Genomic DNA, 27,204 nt, shown 5'->3' on the forward strand with positions numbered 1-27,204 from the left:
CGTGAACCTGTGCGGATCCGAGGTGCCCTGTCTGGAAATCAACGCTTTGCTCTCTTGCTGGAGAGAAAAATTACGCATTGCCTACCCGACTGGAGAAGAAACGATGCACGGCCTAACTTGCGAGTAAGGAATTGATGCATCCCTGACTTTTCCGACGCACGCTCGCCCGTACTTTGTTTAACAACGTTTCCATTGTTTTCTATGGAGTAAGATTCTATTATTTTGAAAATTAGTATTTTGACTTGTGTATGTTGGATTTTTGTCGTTTTGTGTCGTGTTTGATTTAGATAAATATTGGCTATTTTTCTAAACTGCTGTGGTGTCCATTTTGTATTGTTTTCACTGTATTACTGTGTGTGTTGGTACAAATACTTTACACATTGGCTTTGAGATAAGCCTGACTGCTTGTGCCAAACTACCAAGGGGGTGAGCGGGGGCTATCCTAAGTGTGTATCTCTATTACCCTGACTAGAGTGAGGGTTCCTGCTTGGACAGAGTGCCAACTGAATGCCAACCAGAGACCCCATTTCTAACAGCGCTCATTAAAACTGAAGTACTTAAATGGTTTGCCAAGTCACTGAAGCTGAACAGTCTCTATAGAAGTTGATCCCATTAAAAAAAAAAAATATGCAGTGGCTCCCTCAGTATGTCAATAGTTCCCTTCAGTGTGCCAGAACCATATGGTAAAAATTGCATTTAATATGGCAGGGTAAGCATTTTGCCATGGATGCCCCCTCGTATGACATGAATGCCTCCTATGCCATGAATTACATACCATATATTACAGTGCCAGAATTTTACTGTTGACTTCAATTTTATATTATAGTGACCCACAGGTCAAAATTACAACTGGTCTGTCAAGCCCAGAATGTTATCATGGTTGCCTGACCCTCTTCCCTACCCATATGCCATGGTTGCCCTCCCTAATGCCAAGAATGATCTGCAGGTAGTAGGGGGGCTGAATCCCCGGTGAGGCTGGCGCTGGATTTGTCCCACTTCAGCCTACACAGGCACACGCCGTCTCCGGAGCTCCTGGTTTCCATGCAGAGGCGGTGGGAGCTGCTCCCCTACAACTGGTTCCCAGCGCTGCTGCCAGCGGTGGGTGGACTGTGGGACCTGCAGCTGCTGGATGTGAATGGGAACGTGCTGTTCCTGCTGCACCTCCGCACCTTGCTAGCCAAGAACAAACAGCATGAAGGCTCACTGCTCAAGGAGCTGGGCCGCCTACAGCACCTGAAAATGCTCAACAGCAAAGTCATTATTATAAAGGTTAATTAAGACCTAGCCCAAATTGGGTCTGCACCTTAGGCTAGAAGCTTGTATAATGCCTCCCTCAGCAATACCTGGTTGCTCAGGGCCTCTACCTTGCCCGGAATGCTCTTCAACAGGTTTCCCCCAATGCTCAGGAAGTGCAGCCCCCATAGCTACGGCAGGGACCCTGGGATGCAGGTGGAGTGGTTTCTGCTCAGGTAGCAGTACTCCTTTTATTGCCCGCTCACAGTAGCAACACTAGAGAGAACTTAGAGGTTTAAAACATTCCATCAGCAAATTTCAGCAGCACACAACAATTTCCCTTCTTCAAATGCTGCAAAGAAGACAAATCTCAAAACTCAAGAACAGAATTCCAAATCCAAAGGTTCTTAATCTGTCACACCTACTCTCCCTCTCTGTAGTCATCTACTCTGAAAGAAACCCGAAAAGGTGTATTCCATCAGGGTGAGTTATCACTGAGGTGGGATTATTTTAGTCTCTGTTTCTTTAATAAAATCTAGATTTTCTGCCCACCTGGCTTTGAAAAATATACATTTTATGTCAGGACACAGATGATAATATCATACAAGTTTAAAGTGCAGTTAAAACTTTGTCAAGTGTATTCACAATAGGTATAAAGTAGCAACTTCTAAACATGTTTTCATTCGACCAATCTGCAGATATTAAAATATTTTGCAGGCCACCACCCAACACGAATGCTTTTGAGACTGAAGCACCTCTAATTGAATGTGCTCCAAATCTTTTCCCATCTAAACCTGCCTCTTTCATCACCTCTTTCAACCATGATGCCAAATTTAGTGCTGCAACCGCCACCTGTATGAAAATAATAACTGTGCAACATTATTCCTCAAGCTCTGTCCTTCTTCCATATTCTTTCAAGTGCTTTACCATGCATAGTCTTTCATTCAAATCAAAATATGGGTAGAATATAGTCTTTGATAGGGTTTTCGTTCTCCTCTTAATGTAAAAACAAAATTCCGGCTGATAGGCCCTCCTTATCACATCCAGAGCCCTCACATCTGAAGTCCTTCAAACAAAATAGAAGCTGCAGTTTCCAGGGACCTGATTTAGAGTCGGGTTTCGATTATTGCCTCGAATGACTAAGACCTCTAACACCTGTCTAACATTTCCATAAAGAAACATCCGAGTAGCATCCAAACTATCTTCTGGATTCACTTGGACCTTGTGTAAAGAAAAAACGTTAAATAAAACATCCCATAAAGAAGCATATTTCACCACAGGTGGGTTCAGCACCCTCATCCTACACATTATTTTCTTAGTAAATTCTGACCGACAGGCACACCGTTTATCAAACAGTGACCTGTATCTAGAGCCAACCTATAGACATTCACGACAGTACGATAAACGGTTTCCACATAATTCATTCTGTCGAAAACCCCAGCATTTCCCACAGTCTCTTGAAATCCTTCATGCCATCAATTCCAGAAGTCCCTGTTCTACCATACTGTGATACTCTCCTCCTGTTCCTAGGATTACTTCTCTGAATCTCAGTATCAACTCCGGGTAGTCTATTGCTAATTCCATCATGTTTGGGAACCAAGCTTGTGACCTCAAAATGGAGTTATAACCACTAATGTTTCCTTGCATTTGCATATCTTCAGCAGAACTCATGGCACCATTGCAAACAGAGAGGAAGCATAGGGTGGTAATCCCCTCCAATCTTTCAGAAAAGCATCCACTCCGTATGCTTCTGGGTCTGGTCTCCAGCTGAAAAACTGTGTGTTTAACCTGTCTGCAAAAAGATCTACCCCTAAAAGTCCCTATTTATTTTGAATCCCCAGATATATCTGTCTGTTTAATCTCCAATTGTTTGAATCTTTGAAATTCCTCGAAAACCAATCCGTTACACCATTGCTTAGACAAGAATTGCTCTGCCATAATTGAAATTCTCTTGCTCAGACAGTATTTCTAAAAGCCTTTTGCCAAATCTGCTAAGTCCTTTGATTGTGGCTGCCCATCATGTTGCCGTATCTCACTGCCGACACGTTGCCCATGCAAAGCATTACAAAACTGTGGTATCTGCTGTCTTGATAAGATGACAACATAGATAGAACACGGTGATAGAATTCACTTGTGGGATGCTGAGACGACACAAACGTAAACTACTCAGTTGCCTGTCAGTCGCTTAGTGGATGAGATGTTTCTTCTTATGCTGCACTCACCGTGTGAGATTTGCTCAATTTCACATTGGCAAACAAGCAACAACAAAATTATATCATTGTGCGCTCTCTCGCAAGAACCAAGTCATCTACCATTCTCCTACTCTCCGTTCGCTGTAACAAACTCAACTTTTGCATGGCTACCCGTTATGAAACATCTCAACACTCAAAGGCGGCGTGAGAGGAATTCTTCCTTACAAGGTTGGCTGGGAAAATATTCTTCGACACAAGATCCTGTTGCAAGCACATTATATAAAACAGTGAAAAAAAAAAACATGTTTTTTTTTATTTTTTAGGTGCATTATGTGGCAAACTGGAGGTATTTAATCTTCTATGTGCAATCCTCCTCAAGAGTGACCGATTATGTCGGTATGCTCTTATGACTTACCTTGTGCCTGCCTCCTGTTTGTCTTGCGAATCCCTTTTGAGCACAGGCTCCCTCTGGTATTCAGAGTTCTAGGTAAGTGACCATGTAGAGCAACGGGTGAGGTCATATTAAGATGCCTTAGGGTTGGTGTGATTTTCCACAGCAGCACGCGAGCTCTACACTCTGCTTTTGAAGTCGTGCATAGCACGTCGTTTAGTGATATGCACACTCATTTACACGTCAGTTTTGTGGATGTTTCCGTGATGCACCCGCAGATTCAACAGGGAGCACCCGTCTGTAACGCACGTTTTCCTTTGGGGAACCTGAAATTCGTCTGTGATGCACACACAATTTAAGTAAGGTGCGTCTTGCAGTGCACACTTTGAAACTGCTTCAGGTTCAAGCACACTGATGCATAAGCGGCAAATTCTTTGTGAATTCAGATCACCAGTGATGCACACACTTCTATGTATTCGTTAAGACTGCGCATCCCCAATGTCAAAGTGTTGGTAACTGTAATACACACACACACACAGGATTATTAAGTAAATTATATTGTGATTTTATATGTTTAAGCTTTTTACCTTTGACGGAAAAAGCATTTTTAAATATGATATGCTATGTTGTAATCTCCATCTGCCCCACTTCTCTATAATATCAAACCAAATTTTGGGAATTGTATTGTTTAGTATCAGAAGATAGCCCTAAATATCAATTTATTCATATTTCTGTATTCACACATTTTTATGGTGGGTTAATTGCTCACTTAGTATTATTTGCTTCTATTTAATTTGTCTGGTCCACTTGCAAAATTGCCTTTGAAATGCAACATGTACCAGCACCGCCTTTCTTTTTGTCCACCCCGGGGGATCCACCTATAAAATGGTCTAAGTGGAAGAATTTTTTCCTACATTATGCGTGGGTATGCGGTGTGTCTAAGTGCAGAAAGGAAGACTTCTTTATTAATGCACTGTCTAGCGTCCAAAAGACAGGATGTCTTTGAACATTTACCCAAATTAAGTGAGGATGAGCCTAACAGTTTCAATTAATTTGAAATTTGCCTAACTAAGCTTAATAAACACTACTTACCGAAAATAAGCACTGTTCTACAACGCTATCATTTCGGTATATGTATGCAAAGGACGAAGAGTTGGAGTTGTATGTCACAGATTAACGTATGTTGGCTGCAACTTGTAAATTTGATATTGTGTTGAAAGAGCCTATTCGAGACCAGTTTATGCTTGGTTGCAACATTGAAAAGATGAAGGATAAACTTTGGCAAAAAGATAATCCCAAGATAGATGAAATACTAATGGTTACAAAAAGTATTGAACATTCCCTTGCTTGTGTTGATGTTCTAAAGAAAGAAGATGTTTCCGATTAATCTGAGAAAGTACAAAGCATTGCTAAAATACCTGTTAACAAATCAATCCATGACAAGGCTAATGATGATAAAAAGATTAATTATGGTGGCAAAAAATTATGAGCAAAGCTAATAATTCCAATTGTGGTAGCAATGGACAGCCAGCAAATAATATGTGTCCTGCTCTTTCTGCCAAATGTCGCAGTTGTGACAAAGTAGGACATTTTGGAAAATATTGTAGAACGTCTCCAGGAAAGACACGAGCAAAGTAAGTGGAAGTATATGATGAAGATGAGTATGAGTACAGTGAGGTACACTGTGGCGAGGTTATACTTAAAATTGATCTTTGTATAAAAAAGAAGGCCTAGTAGGTACTTGTAGATACTATATTTGTAAATATCCAACCGGTCCAAATGCTGTTTGAGGTGGGAGCAAAATGTTGCTAGTTCAAATGAAATTTTACTTAGAAAACCTGGTAGGTAAAATTAAATTACTTAGGCGAGCTATAAGGCTGTTAGCATTTGGTGGTCAGCCCATAAAACTGCTAGGTTACTTTGGGGAGATATAGAGTACAAAGGTCGCTTCACAGCTCACTAAGTATATGTCTCTTGTAAGGGAGACAGTATAGTAAGTTGGATTCACCAAGGGGATATGGGTCTTATGTTAGATCCAAATGGAAGAATTTGGTGAGGTGTTTACTGACAAATTGGGGTGCTTAATGAACTATACGCACAGAATTGTACTCAAAGAAGGAGCAAAACCAGTATCATGTAAAGCTTGTGGTGTACCATTATCTTTGCGTAGTTCCATGTTTTCTGAACTCAACAAATTGAAAGATGAATGTATTATTGTTGAGACAGAGGCTACTGAGTGGCTAGCGCCTGGTGTTCTTGCTCATAAGGCCTCTGGAGAGACCAGGCTTTGCGTTGATATGCGGGGCTCTTTTCAAGATCGTGGTGGCTGACAAATATCCATGTTCCAGTACTGCTGAAATGCTAGCCGTGCTTGATGGCACTGTGGTCTTTTCTACTCTAGACCTTAGGAGCGACATACCATCATATCAAGTTACCTTTTGGTGAATTCAGGCTGCCTCTGTACTCAAAAGAGTCATGGAAGATGTTTTAAACTATACAGGTAGACTCCCCACTCCATCACAAGCAAAATGCCTTTTGAATTATTTAGGTGTTGCAAACCTGTCAATCTGTTATGTCCAGGATGGAAGAGAAGCAAAGATTTTGAGAGTACTCCAGTGCCAGACAAATGGTAGTTGTCTCAAGAGAAAATCAACAAAAGAAAACTTAATTATGATTTGAGACTTGCTACTTTTCAACTAAGGTTAAGGTTGGAGATTTGGTGAGAGTAAAGCACCCTTGGCCAATGAGTTCCTGCATGTAATTAAATTGTTTCATAATGCCATCAATTTGAGTGACAATCACATTTGGAACCTGAGCAGGGTGGTGAGTGTGCTGCCTAGCTCATACAGTTCAAATGCTAAGGATTTGCTTAGTACAGAGGTCACAAAACCTATTTTTTCCTGTCCAAAAAGAAATAGTCAGGTGATAACCCGCCCAAACATTTGAGTGAATTTGTTTGAACCTTACTTATGCTACCCCAAGTGTCTTGGTCAAGCCTTCTGGAAGGCAGAACATGCCTCACCCCTCTCAGCTTTTCCAATAGACTTAGAGTTCATATTGGCCCTGAAGAGTAGATGCAGCACTTTGATAAAATCTACTCTTACCAGGCTAGAGAGAATGGTGGCTGTCCAGTCCCCCCCCAGATATTTCATTATCTTCTGGGAAGGTGTTTGATGCTATTATTAACAGCCCCTAGAAAAACGTCTCTGGGCCCGATGGGATCCCTGTGGAGCTATATAAGGAAAATCCTGGGTTTTGTGGTCCCCTGCTTGCAAATATCATAAATTCCGCATGTAAGGTTTGCATACCAACCTGTTGGCACTCATCCACAATTGTGCCTGTGTTCAAAAAGGGGAATGCGCAGGACCCAAAATGTTATCGGCCAATCTCCCTTCTCAACTCTACGGTCAAGATTATTGGGCAAACTGTCCTAGATTAGAATAGAATAAAATCTTCTCCCAGATCCAGCATGGGTTTAGCAAAGGGCTTGGAACAACAGAACAACGCTTAACCTTGTACCTCTCTCCACCTAGCATTTATGGACCTACCCAGTGCTTTTTACAAAGGTAAATAGAACAAACATTGATAGTCTAACTGCAATGGGTCTTAAAGTGGGTTTGGTGGCATTTTTGCGATCCTTACATCAAGACTTAGTTGCCTCTGTGAGATATGAGGAGGGAGAGGAATGCACTGCTTCCGCTTCTGTAAGGTTGGTGGGGGGGGGGGGTGTTTGGCTGGGTGAGGGATGTCGTCGAAGCTGTGTGCTGGCACCTATCCTGTTATTGCCTTATGTAAATGGACTAGAAACTGCCCTTGTGAACCTTGGGTCTGATGTCCTGGTGGTAAACCAAAAAAAAACAATTCCTGCACTGCTGTAAGCAGATGATGGTGTGTTGCTTGCCAGGATGGCTAATGGTCTTAACTCATTGCTTGCCACCTTTTGTTTGCTTTATGTAACAACCAGACCTGGAATCCAATTTGTCTAAAACGTTTACTATGGTTTCCGGTCCCAAGAACGTAAAAACTTGTTGCTTGAGCATCAGTGATAGTATGAATGAGAAAGTATCCCAGTTTCCATATCTTGATTTAAAATTTGATAGTTCTTGCACTTGTGTCACCAGCAGGAAAAATCTTTTCTACAAGTTGTTGGTACAATATTTTCCCTTACTTGCTTCATAGGGAAAAAAGCCCATACACCCTATAATTGAGATCTACAAAAGGAAGTGTATCTCTACATTATCCTATAGAGCGGGGCTTTGGGGTTACAGGGATGTGGGCTGTATTCAAATTGAAGATAATAGTCTGCTGTTGCATATTGGTGGTCCTCTTGACAGCATCCCATTGTATTACTCACCAAGAGTTGGACATGGATTAGATTGAGGATCTAATCAAACTTGCCCCCTTATTATTATGGCGCTCAATTTGGTGCAACGTGCAGGCTAGTCTAAATAGAGATATAATCCAAGACTACCTCTCTGGTGCCTATGGGAATCACATCCCCTGTCTGAAATATATTAAGGACACAACAGTTGCTCTTCGATGCTCTTCCTTCTTTGAGATTCCTATTGATATTTGCAAGAAGGAGCAGGGGTGGATCCGGGATCGCTTTTTAGCAGACAGAAGGACCCAGGAAGGGTAGACCGTTAATTAAGCCCACTCTTAGGGAATACTATCTAGTACAAACTACACTGGTAATTTTAACAATTTCTCTTTTTCTTGATGTTTAGTGTTGTACCTGCTTTGTTGTTTCTGAGTAACTGATAAAGTAATTATGAATGTAAAAAATTATACTGGGGGTGGTGCCCTATCTGGGTATGGTTTCAGGATTCTGAGACCTTATGTAGTTGTCCCGATTTGGATTGGGATCCATCAGATGGGTGTTATGTTTTCCACAAGGTCAATTCGGCTCCTCTAACAAATGTGTCTGCCCATGTGACTAGGTGTCTACCTAGACTTTGCTGCACTTTGTCTGTTTTTTGTAAGTTTGATCTTTCCTTTGCATAACGTTATTTATTGCTTCTTTTACACAAGTAAAAATTTCGTAAGTGCAGAGTGGCACTGCTTTACTTGCAACAATTAGATTGCCTTGACGTATGCTCAGCTGTGGGTTCATTTATAAAAGTGCAATATGACTGCGTAATTTAATTATCTTTTAATGTGATTTTCTTTTTTTTTTTTTATTTTTTTTTTGCTTTTATGTCTGCCAAGGTATTTCTATTTTGGTGTTCTGTCCTACAATATCTATTGTATTTATGGTGTATTTATATGTATGTTTCATATATTTTATGATCTGCTTTTAAGTGATTAAATATAGATTATTTATTGATAGAATTATCTCCAGCTTGTTAGCGTCAGCATTTTGCCACAGGTATCCCATTTGCCAACAGTTTAGTTTAGTGTGCCATCACCAGAACTTAGCCCTGAGTGCCCCTTATGTCAAGAATAACATACAGTATGCCAGCACCTACATTTAGTCTTGGGCGCTTATTCCAAGAATTTCATCCAACATGACGACCCCATCATAGTCCCATATGCCAAGAATTGCATCGTAAGTACCAGCATTTTGCCCAGGTACCCCTTATGCTTAGAATTACCTCCCTCACCCGTACTCTTTGGTGCTTGGTGTGCGCCTACACCAGCCATCACAGGCATTTACTTCCTCAGGCTGTAGAGAGGATGGGCATTTTATATTGCATCAGTAACGAGTAATGGATTATTATTCAGTATTGGTATGATAAAAGAGGAAGCAGAAACAAGAGCTGCTTTTTCTGATTGTCATTGTAGAAAATGCTTGCATTATCACACTTTTCTCCAATAATTAGCCCCTTGCGACTAACTAAACAATGTTTTCTGAAAGGTCGTGATCTGCAAATGTGGGCCACTTTATTTGGGGGTATCCAGGCTTATTGTTGGTCCCTATACAACCCTGCTTATCAAAGTTTCAGTTGAGGACTTGAACTGCTACTTCTGCATTTTGTCCCACTCTCAACATGCCAGTTCTAATGCTAATATCTACAGTGAATTATAAAACTCATTATCACTACACTAATGCTTTTTGTGAATTAGAACTGAATTGGAATTTAACACTTTGCAAAACATCCATACTTGCAATATACCAGCAGTTTTCTCAGTACTTAAATCAACTGTATGATTTCTCTAGGCACCTGTTTTTGTGTTTTGACCCGTACACCAATACCCAAAACTGAGGCACACTATACTGCACATTTGTTTTGATTTGAAGAAGACAGTCCATGCCAAGACATTCACAAAACATTCACAATGCTCCTCTAGCCTCACTTCCATCGTGCTCTAATATTCCAGAACTGTGACATTCTTAGGGCACATGGGTCTCTGCCTCTAGGGCTACAATACTTCATGACTGAGCTGCTCCACCCTTGGCTTCTCAGGCCCTCTATTCTCTCCTTTTCTTATCTTCCTCTACTTGCTCTCCCACCTTTGTAAATTTTTCCCACAATAGTTTCTATATTGTTATGTATAGAAATGACAAATGTAATCCTCGACATTGCTTGCTTTTTAGTCATTCCGCCTTCTCATGTGAGTGCCATTGCATATTATTATATTCTTTGATGTGTTTTTGAATTTACTCTTTTTTGTATTTATCCCTAGAATGTGCCCCCACCCCATCACAGATATTTTACTGATCTTAGTTGCAGGTCCTTCCTTTGTTTGTTTTACCTCCCTGTAAAGACAGCATTTTGAATCTGGTTCAAACTAAGAAGATCTTAAAATAACTAAGGGAAAATAAGTGGTGGTTTCACCATACAACTCTGACCTGCAGCATGCATGGATAGTCGAGGAATGAGGCCTCCACAGCGGTATTATGAGCCACTCTCTAGTGCCATGCACCAGGCACCCCCACTCCACAACTGACGCCACCGGGGAATTCGCAAAAAGCAACTCTGTTCTGATTTACAGAATGTGTTGGAAACTCCAAGGCATTTAAAGCACTCTTAAAATTAATTTAGTAGGGAGGTGAAGCAAGTTTGTTGAAAGGACAAGAAACCTGTCTACTCCAAAAACGTAGTATCCTGCAGATTCACAGTTTCCTATCCTTTCAAAGTTGATCGTGAGTGTAGCACTAACTTCCTAAATGCGCATTACAACAGATTACTTCGACATAGTGCACTGAGCAAATGCTGCCCGTTCTATCTAGGTAACCCAGTGGCTGACTAGAGGGTGTGAGTGAAGCCCTTCCAGATTCTCCACACACAGGTGTATGCTGAGCACGTGCCACAGAAACTGACCCCATTAGTGCAGGCCTGCTGAGCAGACGGCGATGACCTGTCTGGGTAATGTAAACAGATATATGGAAGTCTGATTCTGTATGCATGTTTCTCTATACGTCTTCCTATAAAAGCATAATAAACATACAGGGAGGTAATGCACGTTTGCCTGCTCTCTCGTGCCGTTTTCTGTCCTCCCCCAAAATAAATATGATGATTTCACCTAGGGGCTGATGTTTCTCGAAACATCTATCCTTCGTAAAAAGAGATGACACTTTAGAGGGGACCCCGGACAAAAACCGCGCATAATAACCATGCCAGATGAATAGAACAAAATGCCGCTTTATTTGGACAGGTGAACAGTCGAAACTTAAATACATAACACAAATGTCAGCATCCACGCCTCACTATTACAAAGTTCAAACTAGCTCCTCCCTCAATAATCATCCCCTCAACATGAACAAACCCACAAACACACCATCCAAACCTTTCTCACCATACCCCTATCATTTAATTCACCATAACTCGCACCTGCACCAACCATTGCTCCCCTGTACTCCCTCTGCCAAGGTCTGCCTCGCCATGCACCAATTCCTCCGGACCGTTTTGTGATCCTTATGCTTTCCTGCCATCCAGGAAAACAACACAAACAAGCATTTTTCCTAACACCTCCTACCCCCCAACCTCCGATGCTCTAATGTGTTTACAGCAGAGGCTGATGCCCCAACAACCTCAAATCTGTCTCTGACATCGACTGTTGCCTCAACAGCATGAAAAAGGGTTTAATAATACCACAGGGGCACTGCCAACTACTTTGCCAAGCTGTCTTTTAATTCCAGCAAGTACAATTAATTCCTCATGTATGATAAAATCACCCCGTCTTGCCTACAGCACCTGAAGTCCTCACTTTTGATATATACATGCTCTACCACCCAGTTTTTTTCTACCTTGGCAAAATGCACTTTTCACTATTTGCTTTTCTCCTATGCCTTTCCGCTGCAGTGCACTTCACAGCTCCCCGACAAACCTCTGTGCCGCCAAAGCTGTACAAAACAGATAATTGCCTGACCACATGTGACCAATCATCTCCAAATGTTTCTTCATGTCTTTCAACATCCTCAAACCAGACAACTGCAGCAAATCATTCTCTTGAAGGTGACTTAACAACATGTCAGGAAATGGTCCCTCACATGCAAGAGTTGATACCAATGGCGGACTCCAATTAATTCCCCTCCATCCCCGCCATTCAATTTTAATTTTCGTGGACCGGAAACCCCATGTTTTTTCCAAAAGGATGCACTTCCACCTGCTTTGCTGCTCCTTTAAGAAAGGAATGACTTATAATCCACACGTAGCAATATGCCATACTGGGTCTCGCCACACATTCTGATTGTGTCCCCCACCTCACCCGATCACATATATTACTGCTCTTATTTGCAGGTCCTTACTTTGTTTTACCTCGCTGTAAAGACAACATTTTGAAATCAAAAAACTCAATTATGCACTTTAGTGTCCTTGATCAACAGGCAGAAAACCATCTACCCAACTTCATAACCTCGCTAAACAAAAACCCAGTCTATTCACCTCTTATGTTGCCCCAATTTAAAAGGAATGTGTACCAGACTCCATCGGTTTTTCTCCAATGTGTAATGATCCTTTCTTCATTATTGCCAAAATGTGTTCAGCCAGAAGCCATTTTCCATCCTCATGGCAATAAAAGAATCCTGAATTAATCCCCCCCCCCCAACTCTTTGAAGCGTGACCATTGATGCAGAATATTCCTGGCCCCTTACCCCATTTGATCAGTATTTGATGTCTTTAAATATATACCTAATTGACCAAAACTTACTTCAGCATTCTCCACTCTCGGACCTCCTCCTGAGTCTCTGCCCAGCAACTCTGAAATGTGAAATGCACCAAAGAACAACCATAAAATACATAACTTAATTTACTGCATTTCAAAATCCCACGAACACAATTGAGACAAAGTGTTTACCAAACCAGCCAACCAACCTCCTTATGGTCACTGTCTCTCTCTTCCTAGCCACTCTATTCTTTCGCCCATCATTGAAGTAGGCACCGACCCATCTCACCTTCTGATCGGTCATGACGCCCAAATGATTTGCCATAAAAGCTGATCCTGACAATTTCCCTGCAATTGTTGTAACTCCCTTGTCAATATTGAACATCGTGAACCTCACTACATCCTCTTCTGTTTGCCAGCTCATTAATGCTCTGTCCTCTTTTACAGGCCCTGCTGTTGAGAAATTCCTCCCAAGCCTGTCTGTAAGCTGTTTAGTGCTCTGCGCCGATGAGTTCTCAATCAACCTCAGTATCCTCATTCCACTAGTTCCTATATTGCTGGGGGTACCTATGTTTTCAGATCTGCTCCGGATACCAAACCACAAAATCTCTGCCTCTGTGAATGAGACAATGCTTCTGCAGTGTTATTATTCACACATGCACATGTCTAGTTCTAAATATGTGTTGAGCATTAAATATCCGAACATGAAATGCTGCAACAACTTCAGCAACCTATTCTCCTTTACCCTTTTGACCATTCACTAGGGCTACCACTGTTGTGTTATCAACATGAAATCTTACTGTCTTGTTAGCCAGCCTGTTTCCCTCCACAGAGCTAGAATTGCTAACAGTAGACACAAATTGAAAGAATGCAAAGCTTCTGCCTTTTGTTATCCAGTGTCTCAGCCAGCGCCCCGAGCACCACCTGCTTTCTGAGAAAGGGCCAAAAACTACTGCACCTGAAAAAATGTAATTTGCCAGTAAAAATAGTCATCCGCCTGGTCACTACATTGAAGTCCTTCAGAAACATTCTCCAGACTTCTAAGTCTGCCCTTACTGATGCTGAGTTTCCCATCCTGTAATATGGAAGTTTAGCTCCTGCCAATACAAAATAAATGACCTGCCAGCCCTGACAATGCTACTGGCAAAGTTAAGATGATCGAACAACCTCTGCACTTGTCGAAGCTGTAACTTGGGTCCCTCAATGGCCTCATCCAAAAGCTCTAACAACTCTTTTATCTTGGTCTCAGGCAGTCAAACCTCCATGTTGACAGTTCCATGCCCAGAAACACCAAAATTGTTTTTGGGCCTCCTGTCTTCTGTGGTGCAAGTGGAATCCCAAACTCTTCAGCAATCTCCTGAAAACGGTGCTATGACAATCCACACTGTCCAGTAACCTTCAACTCCTGCAAACAGGAAATCTTCCAAATAGTGTGTAAGGCACTCATAGTTGGTTCATGCAGAAAAGCATCATAGCAGAAAAGTACTGAAACATTCACACAACCTGCAAGATAATGCACAAACCATGGGTAAAACGTTATCCACTTTCCTGTCGAACTGTGATCCTAAAAGAGAGAAATCAAGTGGTTGGACTGGAAAAAGCCGGACAGCTTATTTTTATGTCGCACTTTGTCAACACTGCTCCAAAGCCACACTGCCTAATCAATGACATGGCCACATCCACAGAATCAAATTGCACCATGGTGTTCTTTTTTGCAATAAAGTCACTTGCTGAGAAGCCTTCTGGCCAGGACAAGTGATGTATCATTTGAAATTCCCCAGGGGTTTTCTTTGACACCCCACCCAATGGAGAAACCAGTAAATCATTAATGGGTAGTAATTAGTGGACCCTCAATGTGCCCTTCTGCAACCTGTTTTTTTCAGCTTGTCCTGTATTACTTGTGGTAGGTCTTAAGCAGTTTTTAAATTGTCAGCAAACCTCCGTTGTCTTGGTCTCTGATATCACAACGAAAGCCTTCTCAAATCCCCCAATCTAAAATCAAGGCCTCTTATCTGTGGATAAAATACTAGCTATGAAGTCATGAAATCAATCCATCAGCTTTAATTGGTGTGGTTCCTTTTTGCCTGAGCTAATTTTATCTTCCTTTACTATGTCTACTGGAACCTAAATTTGCCTGTTCCCCAGAACATTTCAAAACCTCATGTTTTTCTCTGCACTGCGCACATTTGTGTTTATATTTGCGTGGATTCCCTGGACCGTATCTGCTGTTGAAGCTCCAGCATACTTCTGAGTTGGGTGTGGGCAACCTACTGCATGAACCTACACCCGCTAATGGGCCTACGAAGAAAGGGCCGATACTGCACTGTCAGACCTCTAGCCTTGTGCAGTGTGGGAGGTGGACATACATCCATTTTAACTACAGCTCGTTATCTACCTCACCCCATGAATTGCCTACCTTCAGACTTAGCCTGGCTTTGAACTCCTCATAGTAGTGCAGCCATGCATAGCCACCAAAATCCATTTGTGCTTTCCTTATATCAATGTACTTAAAGATGAAAACCGACCTCTCCAGAGAATTTTTCACAACATACACTTGTATATATCAGAAAGGCCGGTGTGCACATTTCAATGGTGGTAGGTACATTAAGGCGTTTTTCTAATGCCCAGACTTACTCTTTGGACTTTACGCTGGCTTCCTCTTCCCTATGTAATAACATATACACAGCTACAAATTCTCCCTTCCCTTCGCTGATGACAAATGTGCACCCAATGGCATTGCTAACCTGTCTAAGGCAAACATTTCAGTCCCTCTGTCTGCAACTTACCATCAGTCTCCGTTGCCTCAACCTCACTATCTGTACAATTTTCCCTTTCTGTTTATTACCAGCACCCTTGTTTATAGTATAGATCTGTTGGTTTATTTGCACAAAAAGACCCAGTAAGCTTATGGGTCCCTACACCTTTGTCTACCACCTCTTTGCCAATACTCTTGTCTACCAACTGTGTAACTTTGATTTCTTTTAAATCCCAGCAACTCCACTAACCCTTCTCAACTGGTTGCAAATGCTGATTTGTGCCGCTTGCTTTCCGCCCTCTAGCTCTAAGCTGAACACTGTCTTTTCTGTTAAATTGCCTGGCATCTGCTGACACTCCTCCCCTGCTTAGTACCTGAAAAACAGTACTTCTCGTGGACATATTATTTACTCTTCCCCCCTCCCCAATCTCATTTACCCCATGAGCCTCTGAATTTTTTTCCTCTTAACAATGTAGAATTTCCCTCTCTTCCAATTCCTCTTATTCCTCTTCGTAATCCAATTCAGTTGCTTCTTCCATACCCCGAGCCTCATTATTCTTACTTCCACTTTTGCACTCACCATCACCCGCACTCCCATCAAACGTTCAATCAATCAGTCAATTTTTGGTGATTCGCTACAGTTCTTTCTCCTTTTTGTCTTCCATCAGTGTTGGGATGGTTGCACTGAACATCTTGCTCCCATCAAACTGGTGCCCACTGGCTTTTTCAGACCTCACCTTTGAATGCAAATCATACTTGGACTGCACATCCAGCATCTTCCCGGCATACCACTTTAGGTCATCCCAACTTGAGGTGTCTGTGGTCCTGCAATAGTCACCTACACTGTGTTGCTGGCCGTGTGCTTGGTGCCTTAACCTAGGTATCCAGACCCAATGCCCTTCACTTTCCTGAACCCTTTCAGTAATCGCCATTGGAGAAACCTCAGGTGCCCTTCCAACACGAGGTACTAGCCCATAACCCCATATTGCTGGTCTAAACCTCTTTTATTTGCCTATACTTGCTGCTTGCCAATGTGCTGTCTTTGCATCCTCCTCATAATAAGCCACGGCCTGACTTTTTCTTTTTTTTTTACCCTTGCCTTGCCTATCATTAAAACCTTGCTCTCTCTTCTATTGTGCAGGTATTTGTATTGTATACTTTCACCATATTTGCTAATCATTGACCCATCAGGCACCACCATGTGTTCTTTTAAGGCAGCATGTGCCCGTCTCCTGTCACCATGGTCCCTCCTGGGGATGCTGACCCCACCCGAAGGCATGTGCTTCCTCATGCCTCTTCCCGGGCCACACCCCAATGCTTGCCAGCCTTCTTCCCTTAGTCCCAGAAACATGGGCATGACCGTAGGAAGATGCATCTGCCCCTACTTTACTCAATTTAGGTATGTACTCAGAATCCAAGGTACCATCTTATTGTGGCGAAGCTGCCCCTTTCCCAACATGCTTTTGTTCAGCTTATGCTTTCCCCACTTCCTTTGACCGGGTGGGTGAGCAGGCCAGTGCAGCAGCTGCGACCTTACTCTCCTAATGAGACCCACTCATGCTTGCGAGAGGATGCCAGGGCAAATCAAGTCTTCCCGCTCAGCCCACATAAGAACTTTTAATGCCTCACGGACTGCCTCCCTGTCACCAGATGTAGGAAGCTGGCCTTTAGGTGGTATGTAAATACCATGTAAACGGTCCAGGGGTTCCCTGGTGAGTGGACAGGGCTTGCTATGCAATTCCAAACTGCTCTATTTAGGGGTAGTGTGGTCGAGCAGCCTTAGGTTTAACACAGAGGAGTACATGACATTTACAAATAGTCACAATAGCCAGTAAATGAGACACACAACATAAAAAGGAGATCCATACCAATTTATAAAAATAGTATCTTTATATATGTTTAGGCGTGAGAGAAAAATAGTTCAGGTGAGTTCATTTTTAAATAGGAATTCTTTTCACTTTAAAAAGTGGACACCGTGTAATTTCTGAGTTCTGCAATGTTAATGTAAGGGATGAAAAACAAGTTCTGCAAACAGAGTACAGCGACCAGTCTCCAGGAGTTAAGGTGAGTAGTGGGCAAGTTCCAAGGCAACACCAGCAGTAAACCACCAGCAGCATCGAGGCAGCCGGGTGCAGGGTGCAAAACAGCATGAGGTGCCCAATGCTTTTGAATGAAGATTAGTCACTGCAAGAAGAGGCTGCAGGCTCTGGCTAGGAGGCCAGTCGAGCTGAACCAACAGCGGAGCTCAGGCCTCATGATGCTCTGGCACAGGTAGGCACCTTTGGTCCTCTTCGCCATGTCTCATGGGTGATAGGTGCAGAGGTGTTCTTAGATGCCGGGTTTTCTTTACTGGATCGGTCGTGGTAAAGGGGGGGGGCTGCAGGTGTTGAACCCACGATGGATTCACTCTGGAGAGCTGGGAACCTTGTTGGCACCGATAGTCCACTTCAGCTGGGGTCAGAGACGGGTGGTGCAGTGTTGACTTGAGGTGTTGGGGTTTGGTGGTTCCAGAGTCTTCATAGTCCTTTCTTTTGGAGTTTGCTGGAGAATAGTTCTGCTGTTCACAGAAGGTCATAAGCCTTTTTCAAATTTAGGCAGTCCTCCTGGGTCTCTGGAGTCACAGCCTCAGAATGAGTCGACTTTGGGGCAGATTTCAATGAGGGATATAGACAGACCGGCAGGGTTGGTACCAGGTCAGCTACTTCTTTTTTTCTGTTCTGCTTTTGCGGCTCTTTTGTGTACTTGGTCTTCTCAGGTCATCAGGATTTGCTTCTCTGGTGCCAAGGATTGGCCTAAATACTGAATTAAGAGACATTAGGGGGGTGTAGGATAGTAGCCAATGGGCTACTGACCATTAGGGTCACTATGCCACCATATGATCACTTCCTGTGGTAAGTGGGCATAACTCTGTCCCAGTATTCCTCAGTATGCCATCGCCATCACAAAGATGGCGACTTCTCAAAAATCGTGTCCACCTCACAATAGCCTACCTTAAGGGTGTTACATCCTCTTCATGGACAGGCTTTGGTTCTGGGCCTTCTGAGAGCAGAAGGCTCTCAACTCTGCGGGGTTAGAGCAGCGACTCAGGTAGCAGGCTGGTAGAAACCAGTCAGTAAGCACACCAGAGGCTGGTAGGTTTTCAGGTTGCACCTCTAATGTTCCCTCTGGGAGCTTGTATTGATAAATCCAACACTGGCATCAGTGTGGTTCACCAATACAAGATGTTTGATACCAAACATCCCTATCTTCATTGAAGCCATCATGTAGCTGGAGAACTCGTGTTGACCAGTGTCCAGCACATGCATTTAAAATGGCATCCCTGGCCACTATGTCTGAGAATTGACAAAGACATAGCAGGGGCGTATCTGTTGTTGCAGATATGCCCTCATGTGTAATATAATGCACCCTGCCTTAGGGCTGTCAGGGTGACTTGCATATATTGCATGCAGTGTTAGGGGACATGGCACACAGGCTGTGTGCCATGTCGTGTTTTCACTTTTGTCTGCACTAACACACACAGCCTGCAATGGTAGCCTGTTAATGCTTGCTGAGTGGGTCCCTTAGGGTGGCATAATTGGTGCTGCAGCCCTTGGGCCCCGCTTTAGCACCTCAGGCCATAGGTACCAGGGGTACTATTTACTAGAGACTTACAGAGGGTGCTAAAGGATTTGCGAACTGGGGAGACAATTGTACAGTTTAGAGAAAGAGATCTGGCACCGGGGATCTGTTTAGCTGGAACGCAGTGCATTTTCAGTCGAAATCACATCAGGTACCAGGCAAAAAGTAGGGGGTAACCATGTCAAAAAATAGACACTCTCCTACACCAGACATGACACTCCCTTCCCCAAAATTAGGCCTTAGTGTTTACTTTATAATGAATTACCATTGAAAGCACCTCACAAGACTCCCTCTTAAAAACCTCACCAGCCTGACCTGCCAATGGGACAACAGTGTGATGCGACTGATACCTCCTATCATAACTGTATTTTTAACCCCCCTGTTACTCCTAAGGGCCAATGCATGACCACTGCAGATATGGAATGCAGCACTCACCTTAGAAACCCCGGTTGTGGACATCCATACAGCTGCTGTTTCCAGGAGACCATGTAATGACCACCATTATCTTACAAATGTTATACTGCATGTAAAATTGCATTTATCTTAAGTTGACCACATTTCCTTTTCCCTTGTAGCATCCTGTTACTTCAGTGCTTATAGTTTCTCTTTCCATCCCTTCCCTAAGACTTCCTGTTTGCGTATCTCAAGCACGTGCACATGCTTGAACATGGTGGCCTGGCTGTGTCATGTGATGGGCAGGACTAACCATGCTGTGCTTGACTGGCCAGCTGAGAACAATACTGTGTTGAATATTCCATATTTAATCAGTGACATTATTGCTAAGAGTTGTGCAGAGCGGTAGTAGATACCACTACCTACTACTTTACATGTAGGTGCTGTCTTCTTTTTTGTCTCCGTGAATTATACCTAGTTTGTGGCTAGCAGACTCTTTCTTTCCATTTGTTTATTTTGCATGGTATAATTTGATGATATTTTGAGTGGGTGGGGAGAACTGTTCAGAGAGAAACATGATTTGATTTCTATCATTTTTTAAACATATGTTGCTCCTGTCTTACAGAAAATGTTGACTTTGTCCTGTTTTCATTTCTCAGGCATGTCACAGTGCGAACCGCTGGCAACCACAAATTCATTTTCACTCTAAAAACCCATCCCTCTGTGCTTCCTGGCACTATTGCCTTCAGCCTTCCACAGGTACGTAGAAGTCTGCTTCTGAGCTTCCAAAGTACAGCAGTTCATTGTTTTCTCCCAAATGTATAACTAGATATGTCACATTCAAAAGATGTCACAAATTCTTTTTAAGTGCAGTTGATGCTTGAAGTCCTTTTTAATGAAATGCTTTTATAAGATGTTATGATACTGTGAACTCTTGGTGTCTGTGGTTCAAAACATTTGCAGACCAGGCAACTCACACGGTGCCGAAGTTTGTCACACAATTTCGTGTCTCTTCACACGGTTGCCCGAAGGGGAGCCAAAATCACATGGTGGCAGGCAAAAGGCACTGGAAACTACTGAAAAGTGTGGATTTCCAGCTCCTCTCTGGAGGCTGTTAGCAGCTGATGTCCACTTAGAGGTGTGAAAACATCCCAGGACATCTGCACCAACCCAGCAACCTTTGTATTTTTTTTTTTTGAGGGGGAAGAAGGTCAATGGGGGCAGGGCATAGAGCAGATGGGCTTCAAAGGGTTATCAGCATGAAGCCCTACCCCCTCCAAGGCCACGCCCCTTCTCACGCAGCAACTTCTTCTTGCAGGTCTGCATTTGAAGCCTGGTCACACAGCCTCTTTAGGTTGCATGGTCATTTTTGTGGAAGAGTGATATTTTGGACTGTACATGTGACTTTTGTACATGACTGTTGATGGCATTCCATATAATGGACTGTTGCAAAGGAGTGCGCTGCTAATTTTATTCTTGTGCGAGCCCTTTCCAGATCTGGATATAATGGTGAATTGGTTTGTTGGTTGGCATTGTTGATCTTGTCTCATACAAAACAGTGGAAAGAAATTAACTTTGAGTGTACTGTCTGATCATTAAGACCAGTGAGCTGGCTTGTGGAGCTTACAATATTATTCCATAGTGTTGGGTTGTTATTTGGCTAAAAACGCTTTGCGATTATTGTACTTTACTTTTTTTAAAAGGTGTTGCTCAGAAATGTCACCTCACTGTCCACAACTTGCACCTGTTCAAAGATTCTAGGCTCAGCTGCCACAGCCCGGTGAATGTCTGATATACCAAGAAAGAGTCATTGATGACAGCCTTTGTGTACATTATATCCCAAGTGATCAGAAAGTCTTTTGTTTCTTGCTTGCCCATTAGCTGGAAAATCAGGCCGTTTGGAAAATCCTCCAGATATTTTGGAAATGGAAAGCCACCTGATATTTGGAATCTCTGATGTGCTAATACTAAGACATGACCTACCAACCCAACAGAACTTCCTCTGGAATATATCCGGCCACCCCCATACGTTTTTACCTTTGCATAGTACAGTTGTAGGATGCCTCAGTTTTTGTGCTGAGAATAAAATTGCTTCCTGGCACCAGTGGTTTGAAGTGATACCTCAGTGCCAAGGAAGTGGCTGGAGCTCAATGAATAAGCTCTTGTCTCCCTCCTTTGGAAACAGGTTGACTTTTACACTTAAGTGTTAACCTGACATAGCAGGTGTGCCTAGAAAAGGCCAGTACCTTCTGCACTGACTGTGACCTGTGACATATGTTGAAATTACTCTCACCTGAGAGTTAACTGTGCCAACGCTGCAGATGTAATTTGATGTTCCTCGGTTTGCTGTGTCTAAACCATAATGAGCTTAGCTGCTGGTACAGCATTGTTTCCAGTGTTGCACTGGAAAGGTTTATAGTGTTCGGGTCTCATTGGCAGCTAATCCTGAAAGTTCAGATTTCTCATGAATACTTCTAACCACAGATTCTTCACCTGGTCAATTTCCCCACATGCCAGACTGGATCCAGAAAACTTAAAAGCAGTGCTACTGCGCACCAGTAGCTGGCACAGTGTGACTCTGTGGCAAAACCATTCCTCTCTGGAAGTGAAGAACAGAGCAGCTTATAGGCCGGACATCAACTCCTTCCTTCTTCACTTTGTGAAGGGATTTCTCCCAGTAAATATTCCAGTATTCAGGTGATGTCACCTCATAAAATGGAGGGATTCAGACCTTTTAGGGACTGTAGCATCAGATGTCTGTGACAGATCCCCACAAGCTGCACCTCCGGTACTTAGGTTCTTTGCATGATTCCAGGGCCTATGACGATTGTGCCCAGATGACATTTGAAGTGGAGCTGTTTGACTTGTAAGCCTTAGAGTTGTCTTCCCTTCAACTTTTTGCCTTCCTCCTCCACTTTTTCTGACCTCGTTTTTGCTGGTAGTAGGACTCTGCGCACTTCACCATTGCTAACCAGTGCTAAAGTGGTTGTGCTCTCTCCTGTAAACATGGTAATATTAGCTTATCGCCAGTTGACATATTTAATGTACTTAGTCCCTAGTAAAGTGCACTACATGTGTCCACGGCCTCTTAATTAAACGCTACTAGTGGGCCTGCAGCCCTGATTGTGCCACCCACTAAGTGCCATTTAAACATGCCTGAGGCCTGCTGTTGCAGGGTCTGTGTGTGCAGTTTTAAACTTTCATTTCGACCTGGCTAAATAAACATCTTACCAGGCCGAAACCTTCCTTTTTAATACATAAAAGTAACCCCTATGGTAAGCCCTGGTCAGCCTAGTGGGCAGAGTGCAATGCATTTAAAAGGTAGAACATTTACATTTATGTTTTACAGGTCTTGGTAGTGAAAAACTCTTAAATTCGTTTTTCACTACTATAAGGCCTGTCTCTCCCATAAGATAACACTAGAGTTGCCTTATTACATTTTGTAAGTGTAATTTACAAATGAGAAAAGATAACGCCTTCAAGTTTGGTTTCTCCAGAATCTCACAATTTGAAATCCTAACATATGGTGAAGTCTGATTTTAAATTGCAGTTCTGAACATGGCACGTTTAGAAAGTTGGAATTTTCTTACCTTAGCCATTCAATCAATCACGGTCTTGTATAGCGCACTACTCGCCCATAGGGTCTCAAGGCGCTGAGGAGTGGCCCCACAGATCAGTCGAAGAGCCATGTCTTGAGTTCCTTCCTGAACTGAGCCAGCGATAGTGACTGAGGTGTGGTGGTAAAGTGTTCCAGCTTTTTTGCTGCCAAGTATGAAAAAGATCATCCTGCAGCCGAGGACATCTGTATTCGGGGTACGTTGGTGAGAGACTGTTGGGACGAGCGGAAGGGTCTGAGAGGGGAGTACCAGTTGATGCGATTGTTGAGGTAGTTGGGTCCGTCGTTGTGGAGGGCTTTGTAGGTGAGTATGAGGAGTTTTAAGTTGATCCTCTTCTCGATGGTGAGCCAGTCGAGGTTCTTCAGATGTTATTTGATGTGTTCTGGGCAGGGGAGGTCTAGGATGAGTCTGGCAGTGGCGTTCTGGTTCTGTTGTAATTTGTTCAGGTTTTTTTTGGAGGTTCCCTCATAGAGAGCGTTGCCGTAGTCAAGTCTGCTTGTGATGAGGGCGTGTGACACTGTTTTCCGGCAGTTCGTAGGAGTCAGCGGTTGTGGAAGCAGGTGGAGGTGGAGGAGTTGACCTGCCTGGTCATGGTGAGCGTTGAGTCGAAGATGATGCCGAGGATGCATGCATGGTCCGTAGGGGTGGGGGATTTGTCGAATGTCATCTGTGGCTGCGAGCAGGTCGGTTTTGGTGCTGTGGTTGGTTCTGAACCCTGATTGGGAGACATTCAGGATGTTGTTGTTCTTGATGTGTTGTCTTAGCTGAGTGTTGATAGCCTTCTGTGCGACTTATGCAGGGAAGGGTAGCAGTGAGATGGGGCGGTAGTTCTTGAGGTTACTTGGGTTGGCTGTGGGTTTCTTTAGTAGAGGGCGAATCTCGGCGTGCTTCCAATCTTCGGGGTAGGTTGCTGCTTCTTGGGAGCAGTTGATGGTCATACAGAGATTGGTGTGCTGGCCGTCTTGAAAATGTAATGTGGGCAGGGGTCGGTCGGGGCTCTGGAGTGGATGCTACTCTGTTGTGAGGGGAGTCCAGGTGTTCAGGAAACAAGGGGGTTTGGCTGACCCTGGCGGGGGTTTAGTTGATGGGTTCAATGAGTGTTGGTGTCCGAAACTGTCATAATCGATCATAATTGATCTTCCTGTGAAAGAAGGTAGCCAGTCTGTCGCAGAGCTCCTGAGATGGAGAGATCTCAGTGGTCTCGGCTTTTGGTTTGGTGAATTCTTTGATGTGGGAAAGTTCTTTAGTGTTGCGAGATGTGGAGCTGGTGCGGTCCCTCAGGGCATTCTTCCTGTTGGATCTGATCAGGCTGTGGTGGGATCTTGTGGCTTTGAAGGTTGCCATGTCTTGAGGGGATTTGCTGTTTCTCCACTTCTTCTCCAGCCTCCTGCATGAGTGCTTTGATTCCTAGAGTGTGTGGGTGAACAAGCTGGCATTTTTGGAAGAGTGTTTCCCTGTAGTCGTTTGGAGAGGGGCCAGGGTGTCGGCGCAGTTGGTGATCCATTTGCGGAGGTTCTGGGCTGAGGTGTTGGCATCTGTTGTGTTGGGGGAGGAGAGTTGCTGAGGGTGCTCGTGTTTGTCTTCTGAGATCTGGTTCCATTTTCTGTGGGCGGGGTGTGTTGCGTAGGCGTGTGTTGTGTGTGTAGAGATGGAAAAAAGGATGAATTGGTGGTCGGTCCAGTGTAGCTGGGTCGAGTCGCTGATGGTGACGTTGCTGCTGGCGGAGAAAATGGGGTGGAGTATGTCCAGCAGTGTGCGTTGGTCTGCGTTGGTGAGGTAACCAGTTGCTTGAGCCTGATTGTGTCAAGGTTCTCTAGTAGTGTTGCAGTGTTGTGGTCGCTGTGATCGTTGAAATGGAAATTGAGGTCTCGTAGGAGAAGGTAGTTGCTGGAGGCGAGAGCGTGGGAGGGTATGAGGTCGATGATAGCGTCGCTGAACGCTGGTCGTAGTCCGAGTGGTCCTTGGGTTGCAGCTTGTAGTCTCTGGGGATGGCTATGTCAGGACCAGATGTTATGTTAGTCCATGTCTCGGTGAAGAAAGCGATGTCCGGGTGGGGGGTGTCTATCTGGTCCCAAATCTCCACGGCGTGTTTGTGCAGGGAGCGCACATTAAGGAGGATGCATTTGAGGTGGTCTGGAGATGGTTCTGGCATTGTGAGGATTTGAGTATGGTGTGCTGAGAAAACGAGGTGGCAGTAACGGCAGGAGAAGGGTCTGTGAGTGTCCTTGGGGGAGGCCGAGTAGCAGTTGCTCCGCCGTCCGGGGTTCAGGATGTGGAGGGTCTTAGTGCCGTAACAATGAGTGATGCGAGATCCAGGGTCCATGGTGCTGGGAGTGGTCCAGGTGTGGATGGGCTTGCCTTTGGGGCGCCATCGGAGCGGCCGCACAGCGGCCACCCTTAAGAATAGAAGAGGGCAGGATTAGCCAGCTGGGAAGCGGGAAAGCAGAAAGTGCTATGAGGGCGGAGTGCAGGAAGCGCTATGAGGGCGGAGGGCAGGAAGCGCTATGAGGGCAGGGCCATGGGGCAGCAGCGATGGGGAGTGAAAGAGAAAAGGAGAGTGAACAAGAGAGACAACGAGGAAAAAGAGGCAACATAAGGCAAAAGAATGAAAAGGAGGAGAAACAGACAGACCTGACAGATGTCTCGAGGACAGAGCTGGCAGGCTCTGTGAGGAGGCAAGCAGCAGCAGCAGTGGCCACGCAGGGGGAGCAATGGACGCTGGCCAAAAGGTCAGTTCAGTGGCCCCTCACTGCGCAGCAGCCACTCTTAAGAAGGGGAGGGTGGGGATTGGTCAGCTGGGAGGCGGGAAGATGGGAAACCGCTACGAGGGCGGGGCCTTTGGGGCAGCAGCGACGGGGAGGGACAGGAGAGTGAAAGAGAGAAAAAAAAATAATAACAAGAGCGGCAACGTGGAAAAAAAAGAGGCAAAGTAAGGCAAAGGAATGAAAAGGAGAAAAAACAGACAGACGCCTTGAGTACTGAGCCAACGGGCTCTGTGAGGAAGCAAGCAACAGCAGCAGTGGCCACGCAGGGGGAGCAATGGACACTGGCCAAAACTTCAGTTCAGTCACCCCTCACTGCGCAGCGGCCATCCTGAAAGGGAGGGGGGCTGGTCAGCTGGGAGGTGGGAGGGTGGCCGCGGCAAGGATCGAAAGGAGAGTGAAAGAAAGAAAAGGCGCGTGAAAGAGAGAAAAGGAGAGTGAACCAGAGAGACAAGGAGGAAAAAGAGGCAAAGGCAAAAGAATTAAAAGGAAGAAAAACAGACAGACCTGACAAATGCCTTAGACACAACGACTCGAACGCAGAGCTGGCAGGCTCTGTGAGGAGGCCAGCAGCAGCAATAGCGGTGGCCAAGCAGGGGGAGCAACGGATGCTGGCCAAAAGGTCAGTTCAGTCCCATTGGATGCCCGCAGCCTGTCTCTGGTCAATGACTGGGTGTAGTTGGCAGTTAGGCAGATTTTCTCCACTAGTGAAGCCTTCGGCTAAGTTGAAAAAGGAAAATAAGACGTCTAAGTGGAACTTGACCCCTTCCTGCTGCTCAGAGAATGCATAAGGGCATCACCATGCCTCCAGGTTTTACTCCTGTTCCACCAGTGAGCATATTCCAGTCCGGGTCCTGATGCACCCCTAGTTCCCAGGTCCATCAGTGATGTTGCAGCAGGTTAAGGGCTTTTGAGAGACCATGCTTTGTTTCCTTTGTCAGTCTTGGGTCCCCCTGGTGCACCTTTGGGCCCCAAGGATCCGCAGAGGCTCCCGGTCTGGTTAATGCCGACTGTTTTCCCCTTGGAGCCGCCTGAACCCTCTGTATGTTCCATGTCAAGGCTGGCACTGAAATCAGTGCCGATTCGTTGAGATTCAATGCTGGCACCGAAGCCAGAGGAAAACCTGCCATCCATTGTAGTGTCCAACTCAATGTCAGCGTCATCTTGATCAAGGCGATGTCTTGACGTGCCACAG

General features: G+C 44.3%; 1 protein-coding gene across 1 annotated transcript in view; it reads left to right on the forward strand.

Moving 5' to 3' along the window:
* The window catches only part of NSF (N-ethylmaleimide sensitive factor, vesicle fusing ATPase), a 593,422-nt gene that overhangs the window by 143,524 nt on the left and 422,694 nt on the right, over positions 1–27,204 (forward strand). The window contains exon 3 of the mRNA XM_069237976.1: positions 20,290–20,389. Within this exon, the coding sequence (XP_069094077.1) occupies positions 20,290–20,389 (100 nt within the window). The remainder of the gene's footprint in view (positions 1–20,289; positions 20,390–27,204) is intronic.

Source organism: Pleurodeles waltl, chromosome 6 (genome assembly GCF_031143425.1).
Source record: "Pleurodeles waltl isolate 20211129_DDA chromosome 6, aPleWal1.hap1.20221129, whole genome shotgun sequence".
NCBI classification, from domain to species: domain Eukaryota; kingdom Metazoa; phylum Chordata; class Amphibia; order Caudata; family Salamandridae; genus Pleurodeles; species Pleurodeles waltl.